The sequence below is a fragment of the Phalacrocorax aristotelis genome, chromosome 2 (genome assembly GCF_949628215.1).
Source record: "Phalacrocorax aristotelis chromosome 2, bGulAri2.1, whole genome shotgun sequence".
NCBI classification, from domain to species: domain Eukaryota; kingdom Metazoa; phylum Chordata; class Aves; order Suliformes; family Phalacrocoracidae; genus Phalacrocorax; species Phalacrocorax aristotelis.
Window position 1 is genome coordinate 142,062,283 of NC_134277.1, and position 26,544 is coordinate 142,088,826.

Consider the following 26,544-nt stretch of genomic DNA (forward strand, 5'->3'; position numbering starts at 1 on the left):
AGCACAGAGCTTGTAGATAACCTGTTCATCCTCTTAGACCTATCCATCTGCATCTGGCCTTCAGCCAGCATGCAATACTAAAGACCGCGTAGCTGCTGAAGATTTTGGAAGTAAACAAAAAGGGCACACAACTTGTCTCATCCTTATCCCATACACAAACACTCCCAGTGTTCTGCTGCTCCAGTCAGGAAACCAACCTTGAAAGTTTCTTTTTGGGCAGCGTATAAGCAGCAAAATTTAATACTTAATGTGTCATTTACTTATGGTAGGCATCCAGTTTAAAAGCTCAGACCAAATAACTCCAAGTTTTAAACAGCATTATTTCAAGTTGAATTTATCCAAGAAGGGAACCACTTTGCATTGAAGGGTCACAGAACTAAAGTAATTTAAAAAAAAAAAAACAAAAAACAACAAAACATATACTTTTTCAAGCTTAACTAAATTTACAGAGCTTGCATACATCAAACAATTTAACCAACCCTTTATTTCCTCCTAGTTTGAAAACAACTAGTGTGACATGCCGTATATTTTAAACTTTCAAGAACCAGTACTGAATATTTATATATTATTCCATGCTCGACACTTTACTTTTCATTTCAAATTCCCTGACAGAAAACAAATCGTTCATATCCCTGCTAGTTTCCAACACAGTAAAGTTTTTAAAAAAATAAACCAACCTTAAACACATGGTCTAAAGGAGCTATTCAGCTTTAAAAATATTTATGCAGTGCTCCTTAAAAAAATAGCATTAATACCTGTAATGGCTGTGAGAGCTCTACCCATTTTACTCATTACAACTGCATTATTAGTAAAATTACATCTCCCTCTTATTTTACCATTCAGAAAGTTGTTTGGCTTCCAATGCAAATTTTTGTTCGTGTTATTTTTGACAACATTAAAACGCGTACCTTTATGAACCGATACCACTCCCTTTAACTGCACCCAGTCAATTAAAAGAAGTTCACCACTTTCACAGGTTATGTCAATTGACTTTGTGCAAACTCATCACCTCTCAGACCAGTGGGACGCTGCCCCAGGGTCTCCACACAGAGAAAGTACACATAAAGGGGCCTTCTGTTGTTCCTTGATTTAGCCAGGCAGCATAAAGCTTAAAAAAATATCAATTTAAAGCATTATCATACTTCAGAAACACTTAAAATAAGGTCTTAAAGTTTACGATTCTAGGCAGACGAGCTGACCAAAGTAAGTTAAGAATACATAAAACAAGAATGTTACGACTGGGCCTTCTTTAAGTAGATGAAGACCCCTTTATAGCACTTTCATAATGTCAAGAGACCAAAGCATAAGTGAAAAATGAGCTCAGCTGAGTCTGATAGCGGACCTCATTTGTAAAAGTTGTATGCGGCCTTTAGAAAAAGCTACCACTCCTCACCCCATCCAAAAACGCAATAAAAGGTTATTGAGAATTGGTTAATTCCACGAAGTCCCTTGGAGCCCAAAGGAATGCAAACATGTAAAAAGCTTTCTTCGATCACTGAATTTAATATGAAAATAAATTTAGAGGTGACTCTAGTGGTAACATTTCCTTATGAATGCTTTCTTTTTGCACTGTATCTCAGTCTAATTACAGAAACAAAAATCCAAACCATTTATGCAAAGGGAAGGTTTAGTATTACTGCTTCACTGTGTAGGTGTTCCATTTCTACATCTGTCTCTACACCCTCTCCTCACCCACGTGAGCCAGCAGAGAGGCAGGCAACTCATTAACTCCAGGCTCTCCCAGGGTACAGGTACCTCGCCTTTTAACTTCAAAGCATACTCGTGTTCTCCAATGACTCCTGCGCTCCCAACGCATGAGCTGGAGTTACAAAGTAAATGCTAGAACGTGATCTTATTCTCCCTGAAGGCAATGACAGATTTTCTAGTCATTTTAACAGGTGTGGGATCTTATTTAAGTGTCTAATCACATTACCAAAGATGTACAACAAAAACCTACATAAATTACATTTATATTTGTATTCTTTCACAGGTTAATTCATTTCAGTCAATCTTCTATCACCTGCTACTTCAACTGCTCTCAGACAGACCTCATTCATTAATAACTCAGACTGGCTAAAAAAAAAGGGCTAATAGCTCTAAACCTGAGAGAAAAAACTAAAATTGCCTTACATAATTTTTTTTTTTTTTTTTTTCATTTTCTTGCAGTAAATAAATCACACACAAAACACCTGTACCTCTCTTTTGGCACAATGAACATTTTACACGTCCTTCAAGTCTTAACTCAAAGAGGTTCTTTACTGAGTATTGTCTACTGAAGTCCACAAAAAAAATTGAAACATTCTTTCAAAAGGAACAAAAAATTTACAATTGTACACAAAAAGTCTTGAATTTTATTGAAATTTCAAGTCTTGTATCAAACAAAAACTTTTCTTCAGACAAAAATATTCTCTTGGTGTCCTCCAGATACCAGTAACTCTGAATTGGTCCTTTAGTGCCGCCACTTTCTTTGTCATCTTCACAGAAGTCCACATGGTTGGGCTGTCCCATGAGGCCTCATTTTATCGTGTGAAGGAACGTACATGTCGACCTCTTCCACTGCCTCCACTAACAAACTTTCCTCTTGAGCCACCACTGCTACTACTATTAGCACTTGTCCAAGACGGTCCAATTCCTCCCCGGCCTCTGGAAGCACGATCGCGAGGACTCGGTCGGTAGCCTTAAAGCAAAGAAAAGTATACTCAGTTGGAAAAAAAAAAAAAAAAAAAAAAAGCCCTAGGCGGAGTAGCTGCTGTGAAAGCATAAGAAACAAAAACAAGATGAGACACAAACGGGGTCTGTTTTCTCCTTTTAATTCTCACTTTTCTCTTAGGCAAGCATTTTTTGCTTTGATTTGCTCTATAATTACCGTGTAGGTACGAAGACAACTGAATTGCAAAAATCTGAATGCAAACTTAAGATTCTGCGATCGAGTGTTCAATTCAGCAAGTTTTATGGATTACAGGGCAGTTCGTACGAAAGCATGTATTTGACACAGTCTCAGTGACAACTGTTCATATATGCTTAAAACATTTGCTGAATTTCAAGGTGTCTGCAGCATCCTTGCATGGTTTCATTTGTAAAGCGAAAATGAAATTCAAGGAATTTTCTACGGTTCGATGCCCATATGAATACCATGTACCTGCGGAACTTAATGGTCTCAATGGTGGCAGTGGACCCCTGTTAAAATTGCTTTGACCACCTCTACTGTCATTGTAGGTTCCCCTGGGTGTACTCTGTGCACTCCAGCTTGAGCCTCGAGCACCTTCACGACGACTGTAATTTCCTGGACAGGGAGAGAAAAACCCACACGCTGTTGAGCGAACATCACTTTTTCCCCCCCCCCCCCCCTTTCAATTTTCACAATACTCAGGGTGGTAAACATAGTATTTGCATAATTCAAATAGATAAAGCTACTCTGCATCAACATACCCTCAGTACTCTAACTCAAAAGCTACAAGTTACTGTATTATACACAGAATCAGGGGAAAATATCTGTTTTCCAGACATGAACTCAAGTTTTTTTAAAAAAAATTACATTACCTAGTGCATTAAGGTAGACTCCTATACTCTAAGTTTTCGTTGTAAAATAAATCCTAGTATTTACAACTTTATTAAATGGAAGTATTTTCTGTTTCTACTTTGCAAGGACAACTTGCCCTAATTACAGAGTTGAAGGGAAGGGAGTGCAACCTTGTCTATGTATGAGAGAAACTTAACACTCTGTAGAGCTAGACTCTCTAGATTCACTGAAAATTGCATCTTATTCCTGTCAAGCTCTTCCATCCTTTTATTCAAAAGCCTCATGTAAACCCAGAGATATATTGTGATGTTTGATTTCAGGAACTACCACATCACAAATGGTAGACAGGGCTTTTTATTTTTCTGACTGCATCTCTGAAGCACTCCAACAGTTGCTAAAAGAAAAAAGCTAACTCATTTTGTAACAGAGAGGGGGAGAGAGGCAACACAGGAACTCGGCAGCCTTGGTTCAAATTCTGCTCGAGAGAGAACCCCTTCTAGTGCCAAGCAACTTATTTCAACAACACTGCTTCAGGGGCATCTCACACCAGGGATGATTAATTGCTAGTAAATTGCATTAGTATTACTGAAGCATTTTTATCATTCATTTACTTCAATTCTAACACAGGAGACCACATACCTTTTGAAGCAGGTGGTGTAAAGAACCTGTTCTGACTGTGAAAAGCTCCTCGTCCGCCACGATTCCCTGAGAACCCACCACGTGAAGAAATCTTCTGTGACACTTTTGGTGGCCTTTTGGCTGGCGGTATCCCATCTGGAGCAACCACTTCTTTGCTCTCTGCAGCGACAAAATCATCCACGTGCATGGAGGGTGGCCTGCTCGTATTCTGTTTCCTCTGACGGAAGATATCATGCGGTCGAATTCCTTGTCCAAATCCTCCCCTGCCTCTTCCTCTTGGTGGTGGCACAACATGAGCTCTCTTTGCAGGCTCTATGTATTCAGATTTTCCACTGTCATGACAAAACATGATTTATTTAGTTAACGTAAGAACATGTTCATGCCGAAGGTCAGGCATTCTCCATATCGGAGATGCAATTTGAAAGTGTCTGACATTCCGAGAATACACAAAACAGTGCCGAACACACTAACTGCTCACTCATTAAACTCATCTTACCTGGAAGTTATGAAGGTCTCATGCTTGTGCTTGCCCAGTTTGAACCCTTTTGTGGTTTTTGTACGGCCAGGAGATGATGGTTCTGACAAAAATGACCTCTCCAGTTCAGCTTGCAAGTCAAAGTCACTGCAGCCCTTCTCTGACAGTTCAATTAAGTCAACTTTTACCTGCAATGATAGTTTAGCTTTATCACAACAATCTTTACTAGCTCCTCTGAAGAAAAAAGACAGGCTTCACCAGGATGGATGAGATTCAGCTAGGGTCATTCTGCTAGAGCAAAAGAGCTCCATCCTCTACCTTTTAATGCAGCAGTGTGGCTCAAAACAAAAAGCAGCAGTAACAAAACAAAAAAGCAGCAGAGCTGTAGCTTCTGAATCTCAACAAAGTCGAGTATTTAAAGTATGAACACCTGTCCTGCCACTAACTAACCTACAGTGAGGCACTCTTTTGCTTAAGCTACAGTCCTATAAATTTATTAATGCTGCTTCCATATAGGAATCAACAGGTTTGGTTTTGCTTAAAAAATTAAAACACAAGTACCTTTGCATGTAAATTTTAAAAGAGTAAAACTATAAAAGAATGAAGGCAATTAATTCAACAGAAAGTGATTATTTCTCATGTAAGAAGTTAAGACACTGCCAACTGCTTAGTTAAAAAAAAAAGTTATTGTATATTTTTCAAAATCACTTTTAAAGCTTGGATTATAAAAATCAAGTATCAAATACTGTGAAAAGCTTTTGTGCAAGTAGTTTAATTTACTACTGCCATCTTTTCCACTTACGTCACATCAGAGCGAAGGTTTTTTATAAAAAAAAAAGGCAGCTATCAGGCTCTTTGGATATTACTGCTATGACAGAAGAGAAGCAAGGAAAAGAAAATAAACCACATTGCATCACTGCTGCGGCTTTTCAGCAGTTTGTGTTAAACGTAGACAAAAGCAGGTTAGGACTGACACAACAACTGTTCCTCTAAAGGAGATTACTTCTGCATTAGAGCACTGCAGAAGGTGCCAATTTTGTGGCTGCTTCTGAGTGAACCTGAAGGTATTTGGTAACAGACTTTAACAAATACCAACCCCTGTATCTGGGTCAATTTACAAGGGTGAGCTCAGGAAAACAAACCGTTTTGACTACATGAATTTCTGATGCTACTAGCTCAGCTTCACCCCCATTTTTAAATCCACTTCGGTCATGTTAATGAAGCTCTTTACCATATCCAGATCAGTGTCTATTTCTTCAGCCTGAAAGGGTGAGAACCACATGGACTTCAGCTGGTCATCCATCACATCTGCCAACACGTAGGTAGTCCTGCAATAAAACAATGTCAAATGCCTACTTGATTATGAACTACAACCAACTGCAAGTGTACGCAGCATTACAGAACCTGAGGTGAATGCTATTGCCTTACCCTTGATACTTGCTTGAAATTGAATACACTGGGCCTAGTAGGTAGTAGTGACAACAGTGCTGCTTAGCTCCTCTTCATAATATACTCATGCATAAATCATTGCATTTTCTTAAGTAAATCACAGGTAGTATGATCACACACTTAACCATTTTACCTGTTGTTAAACAAATTCTGAAGAGAGTCTGGTGCAGAAAGAATAGGCTCTACATCTTGGTCACTCAGCGGACAAGAATCACCTGCCGATTCCAACATCTGCCTCACTCCAATGATGTTGTCCAGCAAGGATTCAAGGCCATCATCTTCCTTAGAACGATCCTAAGTCAACACGGCACAAGTCAGAACTTTTTCCCCTCCGCAGAGAAGGAAATATGCTTCTGTTAGTTAAATTTAAAAAAAAAGAAGGGGTGGGGGCACTACACAGAACAGTCTATTCATCCACTAGTAGTGAAACCAAGACACCCAAGGACACAAACAACAGCAGAGAGCTTCTCAGTATGCTATAAAACAAACCACGCACATTCTAGTCTCCATTTCCAGTTGATGCAATAACCTCCATAACATAGTCCCATAGTCCCAAAGAAGGCATCATCCCAGGTTTCAGCTAACAAGCTCTCTGCTAGAGCAGTCCAACATTTTAAATATCTGCTATTTCTCCTTCAGCGCAGTTGTGGCTTTTAATCTTTTACCACAGATGCAGGCAGCTAGGGAAGGGACAGGAGGGAGCATAGCACTGGAAAGCCATTTGCAACCAACAGGCTGTGGAGCAGCTGTTTTAGGGACTCCTCTAAATTAACCATCTACTGCACGGCTGCCATCAATTATGTAGGGTTAGATTTAAATATTAGAGTTAAGTTTGCAATTAGAATCACAGAAGCATTGGGTGCACCGACTTCTCCAAGTTCTCTAGTCCAATCACCCCCTGCTTGAAGCAGGACTATCATCAAAGCCAAGTCAGGTCAGCCATAACTTTATCTAGCCACCTCTGAAAAAGCCCCAGTGACAGAGAGCGCATAGCTACTCTGAGCAACCTGCTCCAGTGCTGCACTTCTCTCACAGTAATTTCCCCACCCCCACCGCGCTAATGTCAACCTGAACCTCTGAACCCACAATCTGGGACCAATGCCCCTTGTTTTATCATCTGGAATTATCAAAGGGAGTTTGATTCCACCGCCTTCGTAACTATCCCTGAAACAGCTCTAAGCTGCTCTGAGATAGCTTCTTAGCGCTCTTCACCAGGCTAAACAAGCCCAGCTTCCTCCTGCTGTTTTCTATAGCACATGTCCTCTAGGTCCCTGACCACCTTGGTAGAACCCTCTTCAGTTTCCCTAGATGTCTCTAGAACTGGTGAGAGGGCAAAGCTGGCCAAAGGTGAAGGCAACACTCCACATGAGAGCTCACCAACATCCAATGGAGGGAGGCAGTAAGGCTGCTTGATTTGCTGACCATCCTCCTTCCAGGATAGCTTAGAACACAGTCTGCCTTGTTTGTAGTGACCATGCGCTGTTGGCCCATGTTCAAACTAACATCCACCAGAACCACGCAGCCCTTTTCAGCCCAGCCGCATCAAGGTACAGGGTTATCCTGCTCTCACTGCAGAACTTTGTGTCCTTCCTAACAATCCACACAAGCTTTCTGCTAAATCAATCCTGAAAAGTTTATTGAGGTCCCTCCGGATTGAGGCTTTGCTCTTTGCCACATTAGTCACTCCCCCAGCTTACTGTCAGCCATAAATTATTGATCATTCAGGTCTCTGATGAAAACCTCCAACAGTATCAGCCCCACTATTGACTCCTGGGTATTCCACTGGTTACTGGTCACCAGTAACACCAAGCCACTGCTAAGCAGCGGTTCCTGTTGCTTATTACATTAACAATCTGCTCACCACTATCCACTGTGCTCTGTTGTATGCACTCACTGCTTTTCATCACACAATTAACTGCCTATGCTCTTCTGGTGTGCGAATACTCTCAGCACAAGGGGATCCCAACCCTACCTGAAACTTCTTACTATTACCACAATACAAACAATAAAGTCAGAATAGGTGATTTTGGACATCAGTATTAAAATAATGGCAACAGCTATTACCAATTCCGCAAGGTACGCCACAGAATTGCGCACCCTTCTCACCAAGGAGGGACAGTCTATACTTTTTTAAAAGCACGTTCAGGTACAAGACCGCAACATCAACTTGCTTATTTAAATTCTTTTACCATAACATGTTTCTCCAGATCAAGCAGCAGGCTCTCTGGCGTTTCTTCTTTGTTCTGCAGTAGATGTTTTAACTCTGCAGTAGTTAGACCTAGTGTTCTGCCTGGATGAGATCCATCTGCTTCCATAAGGCTTCCATCATCTCCACAACATCCCTGAAATATTTGACAAGTGGGAAGTAAGTATACTTAAATACTCAATATACTTCTGGACTGCAAAGCCCTTAGAATTCAAATGCACGTTAGAGCAAATCTAGCAAAACAATAGTAGTCTCTTGATTTAAAAACGTTATGCTAAATACTTTATTGAAGTACACTTCAATAGGCAAGTTTAGATGCTGCATCAAGATGAATGCAATCCTTTCCTATATAAGCTGAGGTTTGCATCACAGAATTAACAAGTATTTTCAATTTCTTTCGATACTACATATCAACACAGCAACTCTCTTAACAGAATACCATGAATCTAAAACCTGGAAGCAACAGCATGGTATTCACTTAAGAAATCAATAGGAATTAATATGCCATTCCTCCTACTAAAACCCCTCGTTTATTAAACATGTATTCTGCCCAGCTTTCACAAATGTCATTAAAAACTAAAGATGGCACTAACACTACTGATGGAAAAGCCTCATGCGGCAATCTGCGTAGTCAGCTGCTTTCTGAAATAATTGTTCCTGAAGATTTCTCACGCTGCAGGTCTCAAGGAAACTAAGTTGAGTTTGTCTAAGTATTCAAAACACTCACTTACCAGCGTATCAGAGTTTAGAATCTGTCGCATAAAATCCAAAAAAGAAGAGGCCAGTTCACCTGTGTCTTTGCTAAAACTAGTTATTACTCGTTTTAATACCGTGTACAGAGCACTGCTGTGTTTTCTTAGAGAGCTGTTTTTATAACGAAAAAGAGAGAAAATACTTTATTAGTGCCTACATTGTGACCATTCCACTGTAACTTGTTGCAAGAAAACAACATATATGCAAAATAAATTTGGTAAATTTTATAATTATCAGGTTGAGTTTTGGTTACAAAGCTGGAGCTTCACTATTTTCTCTGTACTAAACTGTTGCTTTCACCAGTGCTGTCTGCAGGTATTTCAGACTGCACATATACAGCTACACGTACTGCAGCAGTACCTCTACAACCTCCAGGAAATTACATTTTCATCTTTGGGAGAAACGGGATAGGACAGAAGAAATTTTGCTTGCGCAAGGGCTGTACATATGAAGCTTGCTGTCACAATTTCACTGCATCCCACGGTGCCTAACTGCAGGAACTAACCAGGAAGGTAATCGACACAGAAATAGCAAGGCTGTACCTTGAAGCTAACAGCTAGACATATGGGATCATAGAAACAACAGCATCTTTAACCTACTTATTTTTCATCTGCGGGTTGTATAGCTTCCTGCAGTCTGAGCAGCACAGTTCTGTAGCACTGCTTAGAAGAGTGTTTTGAACAACCTTTTATTGACAAGGCTCCAGGTACTACCTTTTTGTCTTTGGGAACCTTACAACTTTCCTGCCTCTCTGCACCTCACCTTCAGTGGACAGAAACAGGTCCAAAGACAGGACAAGGAATTAAGTGTCAAAACAACACAATACTGTCCAATTCATGTCTCTATTCTGTTCAAAAGGGAGAGGAGTCAATAAAAGTAGTTAAAAATATATCTATCTCCTCATTTCAAAATGCCCTGATTGCTTGGAGGTCAGAACACCCTGGTGAAGTTCAAACTGAATCCCCTCAAAACAGAGGGAATGACAGACAGCTCTCCAACGTCCCAGATGTCCCCAGTCTCTAACTACCGAGTGACTCAGAAGGGAAGGATATGAGCACTAGATCTCATTCTAATCCTCCAGAGCGGGGAAATGGAGGGTACAAACCTTTTTTCAATCCTTTGTTTCTTTCTTGAAAGAAAGTGCTCCTTTGTGCATACTGCAGGACTGATTCAGAGGTAAAATCTCAAGTGAAGGAAGAGCAAAATACTGAGTAAAACATGGAAGCCCCAAAGAGAAAAGAAAGTTCAGGTAGCATACCCTCCACATTTCCTACTAGATGAGTAGGAAATTATTTCACATTGCAGAAGTTTTTCATTCATTTTAAGCTGTCAGAGATACCTTAAAATACCATACCTCTTTAAGTGATAGAAGCCATAGTCATGCTCTGTAAGGAACATCATTGTTCGGATACATGTCAGCAGACAACTGTAACTGCTCTCAGAATTAGTTAACGTTTCCATCAGAGAGTCACAAATTAAGGGCATCAGCTCTTTGCTTGGTAAGGAGTTTGAAAGCTGCTCCAATTCAGACACTGAGCCTTCTGCTGAACTTGGTAAAATGAGTGCAATATCCTACAAAAAGTTATTATTATACACATAGTAAAAAAATGCATTCTGTATACCATCAATAAGATAAATCATACATTAAGTCAGAAACACTAGGTTCTTTCACTACCCTTTTATCATTTTCCAGTATTTCACAGTTGTTACTGACCAGTAAACCATTAATCCAGTGTACCTTTTTAAAATTGGTTCTGTTAAAAATCAATCATGGCGTGTAACCCTTAAAAACATAAAAGCTTCAAAGGGTGAAAATCAATAGCAGAGCCACAACCAAAAGCCAAACAGTCAGTGGATAATATCTTCTACTTGCACACAGTTTCTTGCCGAGGTAGTCACAGTGCCCCTTAATCTCAAAACATTCATCAAAATTAAGAGGCTGCAGACACCTGTTAGACCATAAGAAGTTTAAGATCTAACACCCTCTCCATGTTTTGCATAAAATAAAACAAGACTGACTTTCACAATGAATTTGCGTGGGCAAAGAGCTCTTGTTTACATGCAAATTCCTGACTGATCTCTACTGACCAACAACGCCCAAATGTCTTTTGCATAAATGGGTAAGCACTAAAGCAAATCAATACATGCAACTAGTAACACAAATAATGACATGCAAATCTATGCACACTACTAAAACTACAGGGGCTAGTCTATGAATCAGTTTTCAGATAACATTTCTTACTTTGCTCTAGTAACATGCTTTTTTTTAATGGTGTAGGTCTATGGTAGCAGCATATCATATATATCTTTGTATTTGGAATACATTTTTAAGAGTTTCAGCTAGACAACAGAGATACATATTTACTCAACTAGGTGAAAACTGCATAGTGAGAACTCAAATTCTGCCAGTGGCCCATGTTCCAAAAACCTTCCCACAGGGAGAAATTATATCCCTCTTTGAGCTGAGGCGATAGCCAATCTTACCGCGTTCAGTTTTTGGTCTCTAATGAGCTACCAGAATAGTGCACATAATGTAAAAAAGGTATCATAAAATGAAAGAATCTACACTCAAGAGCAACAAGACAGCAAGTCTGTCAAAGCAGCCAACCATACACATTTTTTTCTTTTTGTGTTTTAACAATGTTGATTTTTTTTTTATTATTTTGGAAAAAAATAGACACCTAAGAAATAGCCTCATTTAATTTGTCTCCCACAATTATCAACACGCGTTATGCATTAAATATAGAAAATACCTGATCGCAGAGGGACTGCAAAAGGGAAGTTACATATTCAGCGCTCTGTTGATGAGTGACATTGTCCCCAGCTGATCGCATTAAAGCCAATAGCTCCTGGAAAACCTCTGCATACTTTTCATCACCTTTAGTAGTTCCATTGATAAGATGCAAAATAGCCAATTTACAAGCTTTGTGTGAAGCCAGGGCATCCAATAAGGCAAGCAGTCGAGTGGTCTGTCCAGTGTACTGTTTCTCTTTATCTTCTGTGTTGCTGAAAGGATATCAATCTGCTTTGAAAAGCTGTTTTGAAGTGATCTTAAAAACTATGAAAACCACCACTACAGGAGTCATATAACTCTGCATTTTTGAAAAAGCACCTGTACTTAAACTTACAGTTTAACTTACTTTTCAAAAACTCCTTGACTTCACCAAATGACTTCTGGTTCCATAATAAATTAATTAGTCTACTATGCATTTAACATACTATAGGGCACCTAATTGTATATTGATATGCGTTTACACAAACAGTATCTACTGCTACGTGAATAATCATGCTTTTAAATAAACAGTACTCATTGTTTCAAAACCCTCTGAAATGGTAGCATTCAACTTCCTCCAGCTTACAAACATCTACACAGTTTCCTGTTAGCACGCAAATATCAGTATAGCAACCTTTACTGGCCTACTTTTGTTATTTATATCAGATAGGCCCTTTAGAAGAAATTCACATACAACATAAGGGACAACCTGAAGAAAACCTTCCTAAAATGCTTCCCATAAACAGAGTGTGAAACTGTCTACATCAAAACTTAAAAGTATGACACGGTTCCTTGGCAATGCTAAGCATTATCAGGACAGAGTATATAGTACTTGTCTGAGAATTGGTTCAGTTCATAATGAATAAGTAATATTTCTGAAGGTATTTTCCTCCTGCTAAATCTACTGTACAGAACCAAGGTGAGTTTAACAGTCCATTAAAGAAATATTTGCAATGGAAAACAAAGATACCTCTGTAGGTCTTCTACAATCAGATCCAATACAGTCCTCATGATAAGAAGAGCAGTAGGTGAAGCCAAGTCACACAACTGAACACAAATACGTCTCAACATATGCTGAATAGGCTGGCACGATGAACCAGAGAAAGATCGAACTATCTCTTGTATCAGTTTGGCTTGAACATGAAGATGCATACTCCACAGCTTCCTGGTGTTGAGTGCCACTGAAATATCATGTGGTTCAATTACCTGCAGGAACAGAAGAACAGGAGGTTTTTTCCTTTCAACTTGTATCATAAAACCTGAATTCTACCACAAGGTATAAACAAAGACTAAGTACTAATACTATCCTCATCAAAAACATGCAATGCCATTTTCATTATTATCACTGAATGACAGGGCACAATTGCAGCAAACTAGGTGTGCCTTCAGGAGCATGGGTTGCCACACACCTTTTATGCTTACTTATGAAAGATCACAAATTCAAGATCCATGCCAAAAGAAAGGAGAGCCTTAATACACTGAGAGTTTGGCATTCAGGGTTAAATCCAAAGGCTTCATAGCTAATCATTTAAGTAATAGAATGGGAGTCTAGATAATTTCACAAGGGACAAAAGAACAACATAAGATCGCTAATTTAACAAGATGTACCAAATAAGAACAATTTTGTTTCTGGTGAAAAAGATGTAGATTCTTTGAAGATACAGGAACACGTGCTTCACAGAAACTTTCAATTCATCCTTTCACATATCTGTTTTTTTCTGCAGCTATGAAAACGATCTAAGAGTTATACATAATTACAATTCTTTAAAAACTAAGTAAATCTGAATTATACCTGAGTCGTCTGCATGGGCAGGGGAAGAGGCAACAGTTCTGAAAGCAGTATAAGTCCAGAGAAAAAGCCTTCAGGAATTCTCAAAATTGAAGAGAGAACTTCCTTCAGCATTAAAGACCAAGTATTGTTCGCCAAAGTTTCTTCCGAAATGGTAAGCTTTTCATTAACACCTTGTGTAAAAGTCAGTAAGATATCAACAATGTCATTCTGAATTTTTTGTTCATCGCTATCTAAGCGGCCTGAGAGAGGAATAGAACACAGGAGCATGTGTAAAGAAACAAGTGCTGATGGAACACGCATGTCTTTGAATTCAAAAGATCCACCCCTCAGCAGTTCTGTTAGCATTGTTTTAAGTAGAGTAAGTGTACAGCGGGCCATAGAAATAGTAGTAACTCTGTGAAGTGTGGTGCCCATGTTGACATGGAGTCGCCAAGGCTGAATAAGTACACTGTTCAGCTTCTGTAATACCCGAATGAAGGTGTCCATTCCCTCAGAAGAAAAGAGCTGAATAACTGCAAGATTCCATTTAAGGTCTTTCTGTTGACCTGTACGGAAAAGAAATAACATTTCTGTATGTCTAACTTGAGACATGTTTAAGTAGAAGACTCAGAAACCTAAGATTTCTATGTTAAGCCATACAAATATATCAACCATACCTTCTACCAGAGGCGGTGGACATGCAACATGACAAAGAACACGAAGTGCAGTGGGAAGACCAACTCCATCTGGGGTCATCAAACTGTCAATGTTCTTAAAAAAACAAAACAAAAAAAAAAAACCTGTATTGCAAGGAAGAACTTTACAACAAGTATATCACTAGCTTAGCATTCAGATTCTGTATTTAGTTACTCTAAGCATTCTGCAAAATTTAAGTTCAATTATTCCACCTTTTGGAAAGCAGTCACAAATAATGTGGAAGCAAAAAAAGGGAGGGTCAACGTTTGTGTTGTGGTTTTATGGTATGCTAAAAGATTTAAAAGGTTGGATCTCTGCATCACATAGTTACCTTAGACTTTGTTTCAATAAATATAACTGAGAGTAAGAATTGGCCTAGATCATAAGCTTTAACAAAAACTTCTATTTTTTATAATAGTGTATATTTTTAAATACCATACGTTAATACACACCTAAGATAAGATACCAAACTACAAAAAGGTCTAAGCTCATAGAGCACAACTAAAAAGATAGCATCTAGCTGTATTTTACTAACCTGTTTGATATATTCAATGAGATTTGGAATACAATTTATTTCAAATCTAAGATTTTTCAAAGGTTCAAGCCACTTGCTCAGCTCTGGAGGGGAGAAAAAAAAGAAGAGTTAAACAAGTAATATTTATGTGCATTTATGAACATAAGATTCTTGCAATAAAAACATACTTAATTTACATAACAGGTACTAAGTCCAAGTGTGAAATTTGCAAGGCACACATTGCAGCTGTAGCCAGCTGAAAAGCATCAACAAAAATAAGACTTCAGAACAGTCAACACACCTCACTTACATGGACAAAGTTCAGCTCAAGTCAACCTGAGCACTCAGATAATTTTCATCTTATTACTTGTATTATTTGCAATTAAACGTATTTTATAAAAGACACTAAGGGTCCCACTGTCAGCTAAAGAAAAAGCCATGAAGAGCAAGGACCAAAGCACGTTCCCCGTAATGTACATAACTGGTTATTACAAAGTGAATATAAAACTCCTATTAAATGCCCAAATGGAGCCAATCTCTGCACGAGTAACACATATTCCCTCTGGAAGTCCTTATAGATTAACAGGGTCTCTCTTAGTCCAGAATAACCTGGAAGTCATAATTTTTTGGGACAAGAGATTTAAAGTTTTAAAACCCATTGTTCCTGAAAATATTTGAAAGAATGTGAAGGTTCAAAGGTCAACTGGATATGAATTGACAACTCTTCCCAGACTGATTTCATTATTTGGTTTAATAAACTAGCCCCGTTTCTCATGAAACTGTCTGATGATCAGCTGAGGAGAAAAGAAAGAAAAGCATGGCAGAGCAGGGAATTAAACTAAAATTTTGAAGAATTCTGATTTCTTTAAGTGCTTTTAAGTTTTGGAAGAAATTATTGGTATGTCTACACGAGTCAGTTAAGCAGTGCAGAGCACAACTCTGGACACCAGTGCTTCAACATTCAGTTGTCAGAATAGTCCTCAGCAGGCTTGTGACCATCGGCTCCATTCCAAATGACCTGGGCCTCATCTGTCAGTCAAAACAAGCCAGGGAACACCCTGAGATGCAGTTTGGAGTTCAAAAGATTTAGTAATAGGGTAACAAGGACTATTCCATGCCAGCTGGCCTAAGTGCCAGAGAACAGTCCCAGGATTATTTATTAGTATACACAGACCCTAAAAGGCTACATCACTAAAGGAAACAACAAAAGTAACAATCAGCTCACCAACTAGTTTAGTCCATTTTTACTAAAATTTGCTCTATTTTCAACACAGAAATAATTTCAAACTTCCTGTAATTATCCAGAAGTTATGGTAGCCAATATTACTTGAAAAATAATTTAACTGTAAAGAATTTCCTATTTAACTCTCATTAACAAAAAAAAATTACACATTATCTCAGTGACTCAACTAATCAGACAGAGCTGGAAAAGGAATTTCATTATATACATTATCCAAACCAGATGATTCTGAAGCACCAATTACTCACATGTAAAATGTTTCTTCTACACATTCAAAATATTCAGCGGATAATGGCACATACTGTACCTTGCAATTTCGTGTTATTTTCATCTGCCTTACAGAGCTTCAGCAAAGGCACTGAGTGCTGTTCCAGCATTTGGACATCACTGGAAGACTGAACCACCAGCAAAACAAGGATGCAGGCATAATTATAAGCAACTGACTTCTTAGACTTTGAGTCTCTGGAACAAGAAGGATTTTCTTTAGATCTCAACTAATGCAACTGGGTTTTGTTAGATTTTCATTCTCTGATCCCTAAAAACCTACCTTCAGAACTTTTACCATCACCAATACTTGCCCCATATAGTTAACAAAAAAAAAAGCAAACAAAACCAAAAACCCAAATGCCAAAAAATGTTCTCCTATGCTTTTTGAAAACTTAAAGGTTTTTTTCACATTTACTTCACATTTATTTCAGCATCCACAAAAGATGAGAGCTGAAACCACTGACTGGAGTCAAGTAGCAAACAGATTTTTCCATTACTTTGTCTGTTTTTACAAATCTTGCTTTAAAAGCACTGCTAGCTGAAGTAGTAAAATGCCTGTCCAGAGGAAATGATGACTGTTTCTAACATTATAAGAACTTGCAGAACTGAGAGAGTCCTACACCAGAAAAGTGTCCAGTGCCATTTCCCCACTCAAATATTTTGCTCATTTCACAGTCAAATTTTATGCTTGAATGAGAACTGCCTACTTACTGATTTTTTTTCACATAGCCAAAAGTCTGACCTATGTCACAACACCTTTGACAATGACCTACACAGATTCTGGGCATTAAGTACTTGATCACAGATGACAGGCCTGATTTTTCTATTACTTTCTTCTACTTAAAAAGTTGTTTTATTTTGTTTTTAAACAAAAAGATCATGATTTAAAAGAAAAAAATATTTTAGATTTACTGAATTATTTATAAAACATACAATACTTGTAAAATGTAAAAATCTCAAGAATATAAATAATGCTTAAATTACCCTAAAGCTTCTTTGGAATAGTACTCCATTAAAGTAATAAGACTTTGGAGATTTTTCTCCAGACTGAATACATGAGCCACAGCAGATCTTCCCACCGGGTTAAAGGTAATCAAGTAAAGGTTGTGAAGTGTTCCCAGCAGATCCGAGTGGTCAGTCTCCTCACTGGCTGTGCACCGCTGGAAGTGGCAGAACAATTCTGAAATGCACTGTAACGTCTGTGTTGAATGCAGGAGCCACAGGGCAAAAGTATCCTCATTGGCACCATCTGACTGGAGACCTTCCTCTTGATCCGGATCAGAAAACTGGCAAAGTGCTCTGATCAACAAGTTTGTTGCTTCATACTCGGAAATAAAGAAAAGAAGACCCTTCTGTGACTGTGCCAGGAAGCGCAATATATCTCGTATAGCTTGAAGCACACCTGGATGTGCACCTGTCACTGGAATAGACAGTAGCAAAGTAATGCATTCCAAGAAATGGTGACTATGAAGATATCTGGGGGTTGGAAAAAAAGAAACAAACACAAAACAGGGAAGTAATCAGTAACGTTACAATCATTTGCCAACACTGCATAATACCACTCTATAAAATTACATGCCTCCTAGCTTCAGGACTTATCGCTCTGTGGACTATGAGAAATAATAACTAATTATGAAGTAGTACAATATTCAAATCTTGCAAAACATAATTGCTGTAATATTTACAGGAAATAAATCCCTAAATACAAAGTTCTGACCTCAAAAGAAAAAAACAAAAACAAAAAACCCCTCACCTTACCTACAAATAAAATAACGCTTTATATTTTATTAAATTTGCTGTATCTGAATCATCAATCATGCATGAAATGTTTCAAATATGCTATAATGATTGATTTCTTAGCACATGTAAGAGGTGATTTGAAGACTCTTTGCATGTAGATACTTATATTCAGCCATGACCTACACCACTACTATCAAAGAAACCTGTTAGCATTTAGAGAAATACTTTCTAGACAGAAAATTGCTAACAGAGAAATAACCCATGGGATCCTTTAAATGGCTGAAGGCAGGCAGGCCTCGACTCCTCTGCCTGTGCTGTAAAACAGTGAGCTACTCTGACACCACTGCACGACTCCTAACCATGGCTGGCTTATATCCCCACCAGCTCAGCATAGACAGAGGTATTCCAGACTTGTTTTATCTATATGCACAGACATGTTCCAAGACAACAAGGGGAAAACACTCTAGATCTATAACAGTTTTCAAATATGGACCTGTAAAGAATCCTCCAATAAAGTACAAAGAGAAACATCTAGAAAAGCATTAAGACAGCAAGGTCATCCTTAAAAAAAAAAAAAAAAAAACAACAAAACCAACCCTATATCAACCTGACAGAAATACACTCGAGTAAGTGAGCTTGCAGCTGCCGTACCTAAACAGGACAGGGTAAGGATCATCCCTTTCTGGCGGGCCTGTAATGCGTGCCATGGTTGGGAAAGATTTCACAGGCGGTTGAATCATTGTATGAGGAGCAGTTTCCATCAAATGGAAGATTTCTTCAAGAAGACTAACAAGTTTTTCCATCTCTCCTTCGCTTATGTTAGAAGACTCCAAAAGATGGTCCATGTCCATAGGAGCCTCCACATCATTCTCATATTCTTGGTTCGTTCTTTCAAGTCCTGCCAAGTCCTGGTCCTGTTCTGGCTCCGTGTGATTAGGAAGAGAAGGAGTGTTCTCTGCTAACTGATCAACCACCTTTTTAATATCTGACAGAATCTCATAGAAGTGACATTTCTGGAGAATTGCAGAACCAGCAGTAACTACTCTCACAGTCTGATCTAACAGTATGAGTTCCAGGAGTTTCTGATAACCACTTTTTTCATGTACATCTACACCACCCCTTAGAAACATTTCCATTCCCTCAGTCATACTAATAACACTATCCAGAGCTTTAAAAGCATTAAGTTTAAGGGAGGATGACACATGATCTGCAAACAACAGTTCAAATAACACATTAATAACTCCTGCCTGCAAGAGTGCTGTTATTCCTTGAGTCCCACATTCTCCTAACGACGACACCAATTTTGTCCCAGCCTTCAGTTGTCGGACATTCAAAGCAATGGGCTGTTTGAGAGCTACCTGAAGGTTTAAAGCTTGCAGGGTCCAGTCTACCAGCTGGGTAATATAGTCTTGCTTTGTGTCTTTCACCTGCAGGTAGCTCAATCCTTTTACTATTAAACTTGGAACTTCTTCTAATGCAGTGACCCACTTTGCACCCCTTTCCTCTTGGTATAATTCCAACAGTTCAGTTAATTTAACTGAGGCTTCCACTGCCCCTGAATTTTCTTTTTCAGGGTCTTGGTCCTTTATTTTACCAACTTCGTTTTCAAATACAGTCTTGTAAGGGCAATTGAAGTACAAAAGAGGTCCAAGCTCCCTTTCAAAAGGTTCATATGTCACAGGAGGCACAGATGCCAGATCCTCGGGAGTATATTCAATATCAAAGCTTGGATACTTAAACGTTTCACGTTCCAGATCAGCAATTCCATCTTCATCACTTGAAATCTGCTCATATCCATCATCTCCTAAAAAGAAGATTCAGTTATGAAATAAAATCAGCAATGAATAACCAGTTCATAACTGCTGAGAATCTGCTCAAAATAAAAAAGTAATAATTTATTTATACAAATATTAATGGTTAGAGAACAATCATATGCTAGCATAGAGAAAGCTTTCTCTCTCCAGGTACAAGTGAAAGCCCCAGTTGACAGATTATTTTATGCAATAATGGAGACATTTTAAAGAATGTATAAAGCAAAAAGTTTCACTAGAGTGCACAGGCATGGGTGGGAACTTCAATATAAGAAGATGACTACTGACATTACTACATACACAACTTTTCCTGATTTTTAATTAAGATGTAATTTCTTTCACCGCTTTCCTACATTTTTAAACGAAACAAATAACAAGATCAAATGCTCATTCTCACCTATAAAAGCTGTACCTATTTTCCTCTATTTATAGAAAGTAACAGGAAGATTTACTATAAAGGCATAAACGCTCCACAGCAAAACACTGTTCTTGAGAGATGGCAGAACCATAAGTAAGTCAGGCAACGGTGCACTGATCAAAGGAAAAAGATCCAGTTCTTTTCACACCTACTCATCAGAATGGTAGTGCTATCAAAATTTCATAAACCTGATTTCTCTTCCTTAACTTTTTACAACTTCACTTACCTTCACCCTCCTCCTCCTCTTCACCCTCTTCTTCATCTTCATCTTCCTCCTCTTCTTCCTCTTCCTCGTCAGCAATACTCTCTACTGTATGCCCATCGTCATCATCATCATCGTCATCCTCCTCCTCAACATCCACATCATCATCATCATCTCCTTCTTCTGGTTGATCTTCCTCCACTTCTCCATCATCAGAATACTGGCTCTCTTGATGAATGGATGTTCGATCAGGAGAGATGGGCTCAAAGTAATCCTCCCTATGGTCCACATCATCTTCTTTTTCCCCAACAACTAAAAATATATACAAAGTTTAAGAAACAAGAGTACTTCTCTGAAATCCAATGCTCAAAAACGTTTTAGAATTTTGCATTATGCATAGTGGAGATACAAAAAAAGCATCTTGAAGAAAATCTTCAGGTGATTTGACTGAACACAAGCAACAATCACTTATTTCAGTAAGACTATAAAGAAATATGTAGAGTTCTTGGCACTTTTAACCCAGGAGGAGACCAGAGAACTCGGCAGATGCTGCAGAGGGATGGAAGAGAAGGCCAATGAATACCTGAGTCATGAGAACGTTTACATAAAATATGAGCAGCATGTTCAAGCAGTGTATTGGTCAACAGCTGATATTCTCAAATCTACTAACTTTTAAATTGATAGATTTAACATATCAAACAGATTTTCTTTCAAATCCCTTTCCTAAAACTGAATCTGTCCAGCAGGAGCCACAGCAGACAGGAAACTTCACACTGGGCAGGAACACAAAATTCTGCCTCCTCCAAGCTAAGCAGCGATGTGTAGCAGATAAAACAGAATCTGTTCTCATTCTACCTGACACTGGCATAGGTTCATCCTCATCATCATCAGGAGGAGGAGGGCCTGGAGGTGTCCTTGGTCCCCTAGGTTGTGGTCTTGGAGGGCTGCCATTGAACTGGTCTTCTTTCTCTCCATCAACTATATTTATTGTGAAAATAAAAACTTGCATTTAATGGAATCACAGGAATAGAAGCAGGACGTTTTAGTTTTTCAGTGCTGCTTTTGACTAGGGAACACCTTCATTTCCCAGCTGTTGTTTGATCCATATTCTGCATCTACAGTATACGAGGCAGTTTTCTAAAGTAACTTTTGATGTAAACAAGAACTACATCAATAAGCAAGCTTATTAACACTATTGATGCTTTTTAATATAATACTGGGTTAAAATTAACATGGGTAATTGCTATTTTTGGCTTTGACACGATACTGTAACTCTACCAATATCTGAGTTACTTTAAAAAAACAAGTTTACACTTTAATCAACTGTTTTTTACAGTTTACAACTGTTTTTTACCACACAGAGTATTTAAAATTCTGCAGCCCAACAGCTGTACCTTGGACACGACAGTTCTAATTTTAAATCTAAAACCAAAACTGAAGCAGAAACTTGCTCATGGGTTCCATTCAAGGCCACTCTAATACCAGTATAAGGAACCCACTCTCAAAAAAGCACTAGACAAGAATCTGCTTAGAACCATTCAATATAAATCTAAAAGAAAATACAAAACTAAAGGACAAAGGCAGAATGCTAGAAAAATGAAGTCACTGATATCTAAAATGTAAAATAACTAGTGGTTTTTTTTCAAGATGGAATACTATAATGTTGATTAAAAAAAAAAAAACAACGAGATCTATGTCTTCTCATAAGGCTTACCGTGTTTCGGGTTTCTCTTCAAGCCAGGCTGTTGCTGGGGAGGTGGTGGTGGAGGTGGGGGTGGAGGAGGTGACTCTCTCTCATGACTTATTACCCTGTCAACTGAGCCATATATTGCCAAAGTCAGACAGTTGTACCACCCTCTTAGAACCAATCCATCCGTGTTGACCTGTTTTTGTTAAAAAGAAAAAGCACTTAAAAACAACACGAGACCTTCAGAAAAGTTATTTTATTTTAATATCACTGTATCAGCAATGGCATAAAAGCAAGAAAGAACTACTGAACGTTAGAGTATCTCTTTACCCTACATTTTGAAAACTGAGAAGACTTTAAATATATCAGTCATTACAACAAGTAATCTTTCTCTAAAAGCATTAAATTCCTTCCAATATATTGCCTAATCTACTACAGCCTACTACTAATAAAAAAAAACTATTACCATGAGTCACATAAACACTAATCTGAATGAAATAAACCCAAACAGAACCGAAAATGACATGCTTAGCTGTGGCCTGCAGCCACAACATTCTGATTCATCTTTGCTCATAAGTAGTGGATAGTTCTGCTGTTAGTCTCCATAGGAATTGTCAAGCAACCAAATCTTCTACAACTCAGACCATTACAGATGCAGACTCTAAAGTAATGAGTATCTTTAGTACAGGCAGGTTTTAGAATAAGATCTTAGCACTGTGTAAAGCATTTATTGTGTAACACACCGCACAAAACCACCTTTATATTTAAATGACAGACATGTAGAAAAGGAGGTTTAAATCACATTGCATTACCTTTGCATTGGGTCTAAAAATAATTGAAGTGTTTTCATCATATTCAAGGCTGTTAAATAAAATTACAAAGTTATTTTTCCATTAGTATAAAGCATGTTTACAGAAATGAAACACAGCAGTGCTTAACACAAGCCAATAATAAAACACTGAATAAATACATGCTCTTAAAAGCGAAAGTGCAAAATCACTTATTTCTACACAATATTTTTAATTAATATCTATGAGCTCTGCAAGTTTAAAAATAACAGAAACTTTTTTTCTTTTAAGCATGAACCTCTGTCCTCCCACAGACTGGAAGAAAAGCACAAGAATGCAAACTAGCAAAAACCAGACCAAACATGAAAGTCACGGGAGACACAGATATTCTGTTGTGCATTTTCTGCACTAAAATATTCTCAGGAAGAAAATGAAGTCCCACACTAATCTTGAAAGTACTTACCTCCCCAGCCTATCAAAAACAGGGGCACTTGGCTTGCTGACATTGTTGAAAAACAAGTCTAGTTGAAACGTATGTGGGGATGTCTCTCTGGAAACAGAATAAAAATAAAAATTAAATCGCTCAAGCTCCTTATCAGAGTAAGTAGGACTAACAAGGGAAAAACACCTTTAAATTACACTGTGTAAATAATTCCAAAATAATTACAAGTTCAGCAGACACACAAATGCATTTTACCTTTTTATAGAGGCAGTTCTATTGAGATACACAAGTTCAAGAAAAAACAACAGGAAGGGGCTCCTAATCAGATATGGAGAATCTTTCACTTACCCATAAGCCCTATTGTCAGGCAAACTTGTGTGAGCTCTCACTCCTGGAGGAATGACACGTACTTCATTTATGTAGACCACGCATGGAAAACGAACCACATCTATATTGGTACTTTGCTACAAAACAAAGAATGAAGGAAGTCTAAGAAATGTAAAATGCAAACAACATAACGTACTCATATTCTTTATTAACCAAATTAAGGTTGCAATCCTAATAATTACAAAATTCAATTCTGTAAAATGCTAAACACTGTGAAACACTTAGAAAGAAAAGGGGGGTTTATTATCATCTTCTGGCACCTTTCATATACTTAACACTTTTTAATAGAAAGCATTACTGGTTTATTTACAAAATTTATTCCCTTTATTTGTGAGAATTTTTTAAACAGTAACAGGTTTTTTTTCTAACAGAAGGTATGTTGTTAAAGGTAAAAACTGGAACTTAAATTATTGAAGACTGCGTATACGGTCCCTTTTAATAAAACATTAATTTTATAATTAAAGAAAAAAGAAAAAGTGTTTTAATTTTAAACATTAGCAAACCTTCTATTTCAAACATAATATTAGAAATTATGATACTGTAAATCTGTTTTACTAGACCAGTACAAAAATGCTGTATGATGCTTATTCCTCCAATTCTGCAACAACACCTAAAAACCTTCTGCAGAGAGCATTTCTGTTTACCACACAGAAATAGCAAGTATAAAGAAACGTTATGCTTCAGCACTCCTAAAAGATGTTTGAGCAAACTAGGAATTAATCATAGTCACAGTGACTTCCCACATAGCAGCCACCAAATTAATGCTGAAAGTCTCCTGTCGCTAGATTCATTATACTGTCTTATTAAATTTATACATCATCTCTATCATACATGCACTTACAAAATAGTAAACATGGATCAACTACATGTCCAACTGTAAGCATATAAATACTTTCTTGAACAGAAGCTCAGAGTCACATTTCTTGCTGAATGTTTCCATTTACTAAATTGGATTAGCAGAGACTGCACTAGAAAAAAAAAAACAACCAAAAAAACCACACCACAACACAAAAAAAAACAACTGATCTAAGTGTCTACCAACATAGCTAAAAAATTAAGATTAAAAACCAAACTGATCTGCAGTCAAAAGTCATATAACTTTCAACATAATCAGAAAGCAAAATAAACCCCTAAATTACCACCATAAGGCAACAAAATACTAAGATTTTTAGAAAACTAATAAACAAAGCAAGTAAAGTTTTAAAAAGAATATTTAAGTGTGGGCTTTTGGGCACATACTACTGTCATTTAATAAGAAATCTATGCGTACATCCTTTAGCACACAAACACAACATGTCACCCTAAGGGCTGACATATTACAAGCAGGATGGTAGAACGAAAGGAACCCCACCACAACAGGAGCATAGCTTTATTTGCAGGATTGAGGTGACTGTAGCCTGTGAGGAATGATGTGCGGTGGGAGCTCTTTGCTTCACCTTTAAAAGAGGTACATGTGTCATGTACTCAGACTTCTGGAGGAAGGGCTGCTGCTGAGGAGGCTGCATCCCCAGCAGCACTGCACAAAGAAAGGCAAATTCCTGCTTAAATGGTAAGAGATTATGCCCTGACAGCCATACCTCAACATCATCAGAATGGCAAGTGGATCCATTCCACCTTCCCTCCAAAACATTAAAAAAAAAACCCTACATCAGAGCTGCTGTACATGTTAAACTGCATAGCTAAGCCAAATAATTTTATTAGAAAACTCAGCAGTACTTTTCAAGAACTACAAGCTCCAAGGCAAGACTCACATTACATTTAGCTGAAGAATTTCTATAACATAAAGAAGGCTTTCCTGCAACATGTAAAATACATTTGTTTGATGAAAATTCAATATAGTTCAGATTTGGAAAATGTCACTGGCAACAATGAAAGCACCAGAAAACATTATACACAATTAAAAACCTTTAGTAAGAGAACGTACTGTCCAGGAGGGGAAGAGGAGTGGCTAGTGCTTCCTATCCAGGGGAACAGCAGTGGCTAGCATTTCCTGCCCAGTACGGTCTTAAACACTAAAATTAAAAATACATGTGGGTCCCCCTGATCCTGGCAGCTAGAAAGGGCTCCAGAATAGCTTCGCGTTTGTTTTTAATTGCAGCATCAGCTCAAAATGCTTCATTTTTTTTCCCTGACACCTGTCTAGGAGCACACCATCTTTCTCAGGTTACATTACATTTTATGTTTTCCCGCTCGTGGTCCCCTTCTTCCGCCCTGAAGAACACAGAGCCCTGAGCAAACCTGCTGCAACACAAGCAGCTTCGAGGATACTCAGGATCCCAACAGCCTCAAGGTGGAATATTTATACGAACTCCCACCGTCAAAGGAAGCCTGAAATAGTCCTTTTGCTCACGATGCGTGCAGGCTGCATAGATCTAAGGCAGCGCCTCGCATGCACACAAACACCCATCCTCACTGGCTGCAGAGAAGCATTAGGCACCCCTCAAGCGGACAGGTACGGGCCTCTACCTTACGAGCAAGGCTCCGGAGGGCACCCGGCCGGGGCGGGCTCGCACCCCGCCCTGAGGCGATGGCCACAGCCGCCGGGGCCTGCCCCCGTCCCGCAGCTGCCGCCACCGCCGCCCAGGGAGGCCCCGGCGGTAACTGAGAAGAAGGGATGCGAGGCAAGCGGCAGCCCCGCCACTCCCCGCCTTGCCTCACCTCCGCGCTCTGGTGCTTGAACGTGTCTAAAAACAGGAGCTCAGTCGCGGTGTCCACCGCCATCTTGGCTCGGCCGAGGGGGAAGGGCTTCCGGGCGGCGCGGCGAGC

At 38.6% G+C, this 26,544-nt stretch overlaps 1 protein-coding gene across 1 annotated transcript; it reads right to left on the reverse strand.

The window, feature by feature from the left end:
- Positions 1-318: 318 nt before the first annotated feature.
- On the reverse strand, positions 319-26,544 carry VIRMA (vir like m6A methyltransferase associated). The gene is made up of 24 exons (XM_075085409.1): positions 26,437-26,544; positions 23,740-23,855; positions 23,413-23,499; positions 22,974-23,022; positions 22,189-22,357; positions 21,330-21,452; positions 20,499-20,786; positions 18,695-19,847; positions 17,288-17,779; positions 16,344-16,498; positions 14,818-14,900; positions 14,264-14,357; positions 13,608-14,152; positions 12,786-13,021; positions 11,796-12,048; positions 10,397-10,614; positions 9,021-9,153; positions 8,273-8,425; positions 6,217-6,377; positions 5,866-5,962; positions 4,656-4,822; positions 4,160-4,491; positions 3,140-3,283; positions 319-2,677 (listed from the first exon to the last, which is right to left on the reverse strand). The coding sequence occupies exons 1-24, from the start codon at positions 26,497-26,499 to the stop codon at positions 2,520-2,522; spliced, it is 5,469 nt and encodes a 1,822-aa protein (XP_074941510.1). The 5' UTR covers positions 26,500-26,544; the 3' UTR covers positions 319-2,519.

Excerpts from the sequence above, each read along its gene's own strand:
- VIRMA (XM_075085409.1), bottom strand. The coding sequence starts at position 26,499 with ATGGCGGTGGACACCGCGACTGAGCTCCTGTTTTTAGACACGTTCAAG. Across the intron at positions 23,023-23,412 it reads GTTTTTGATAGGCTGGGGAG|CCTTGAATATGATGAAAACA; the intron begins GTAAGTACTTTC and ends TTTATTTAACAG. Across the intron at positions 2,678-3,139 it reads GAGACCATTAAGTTCCGCAG|GCTACCGACCGAGTCCTCGC; the intron begins GTACATGGTATT and ends CTTTGCTTTAAG.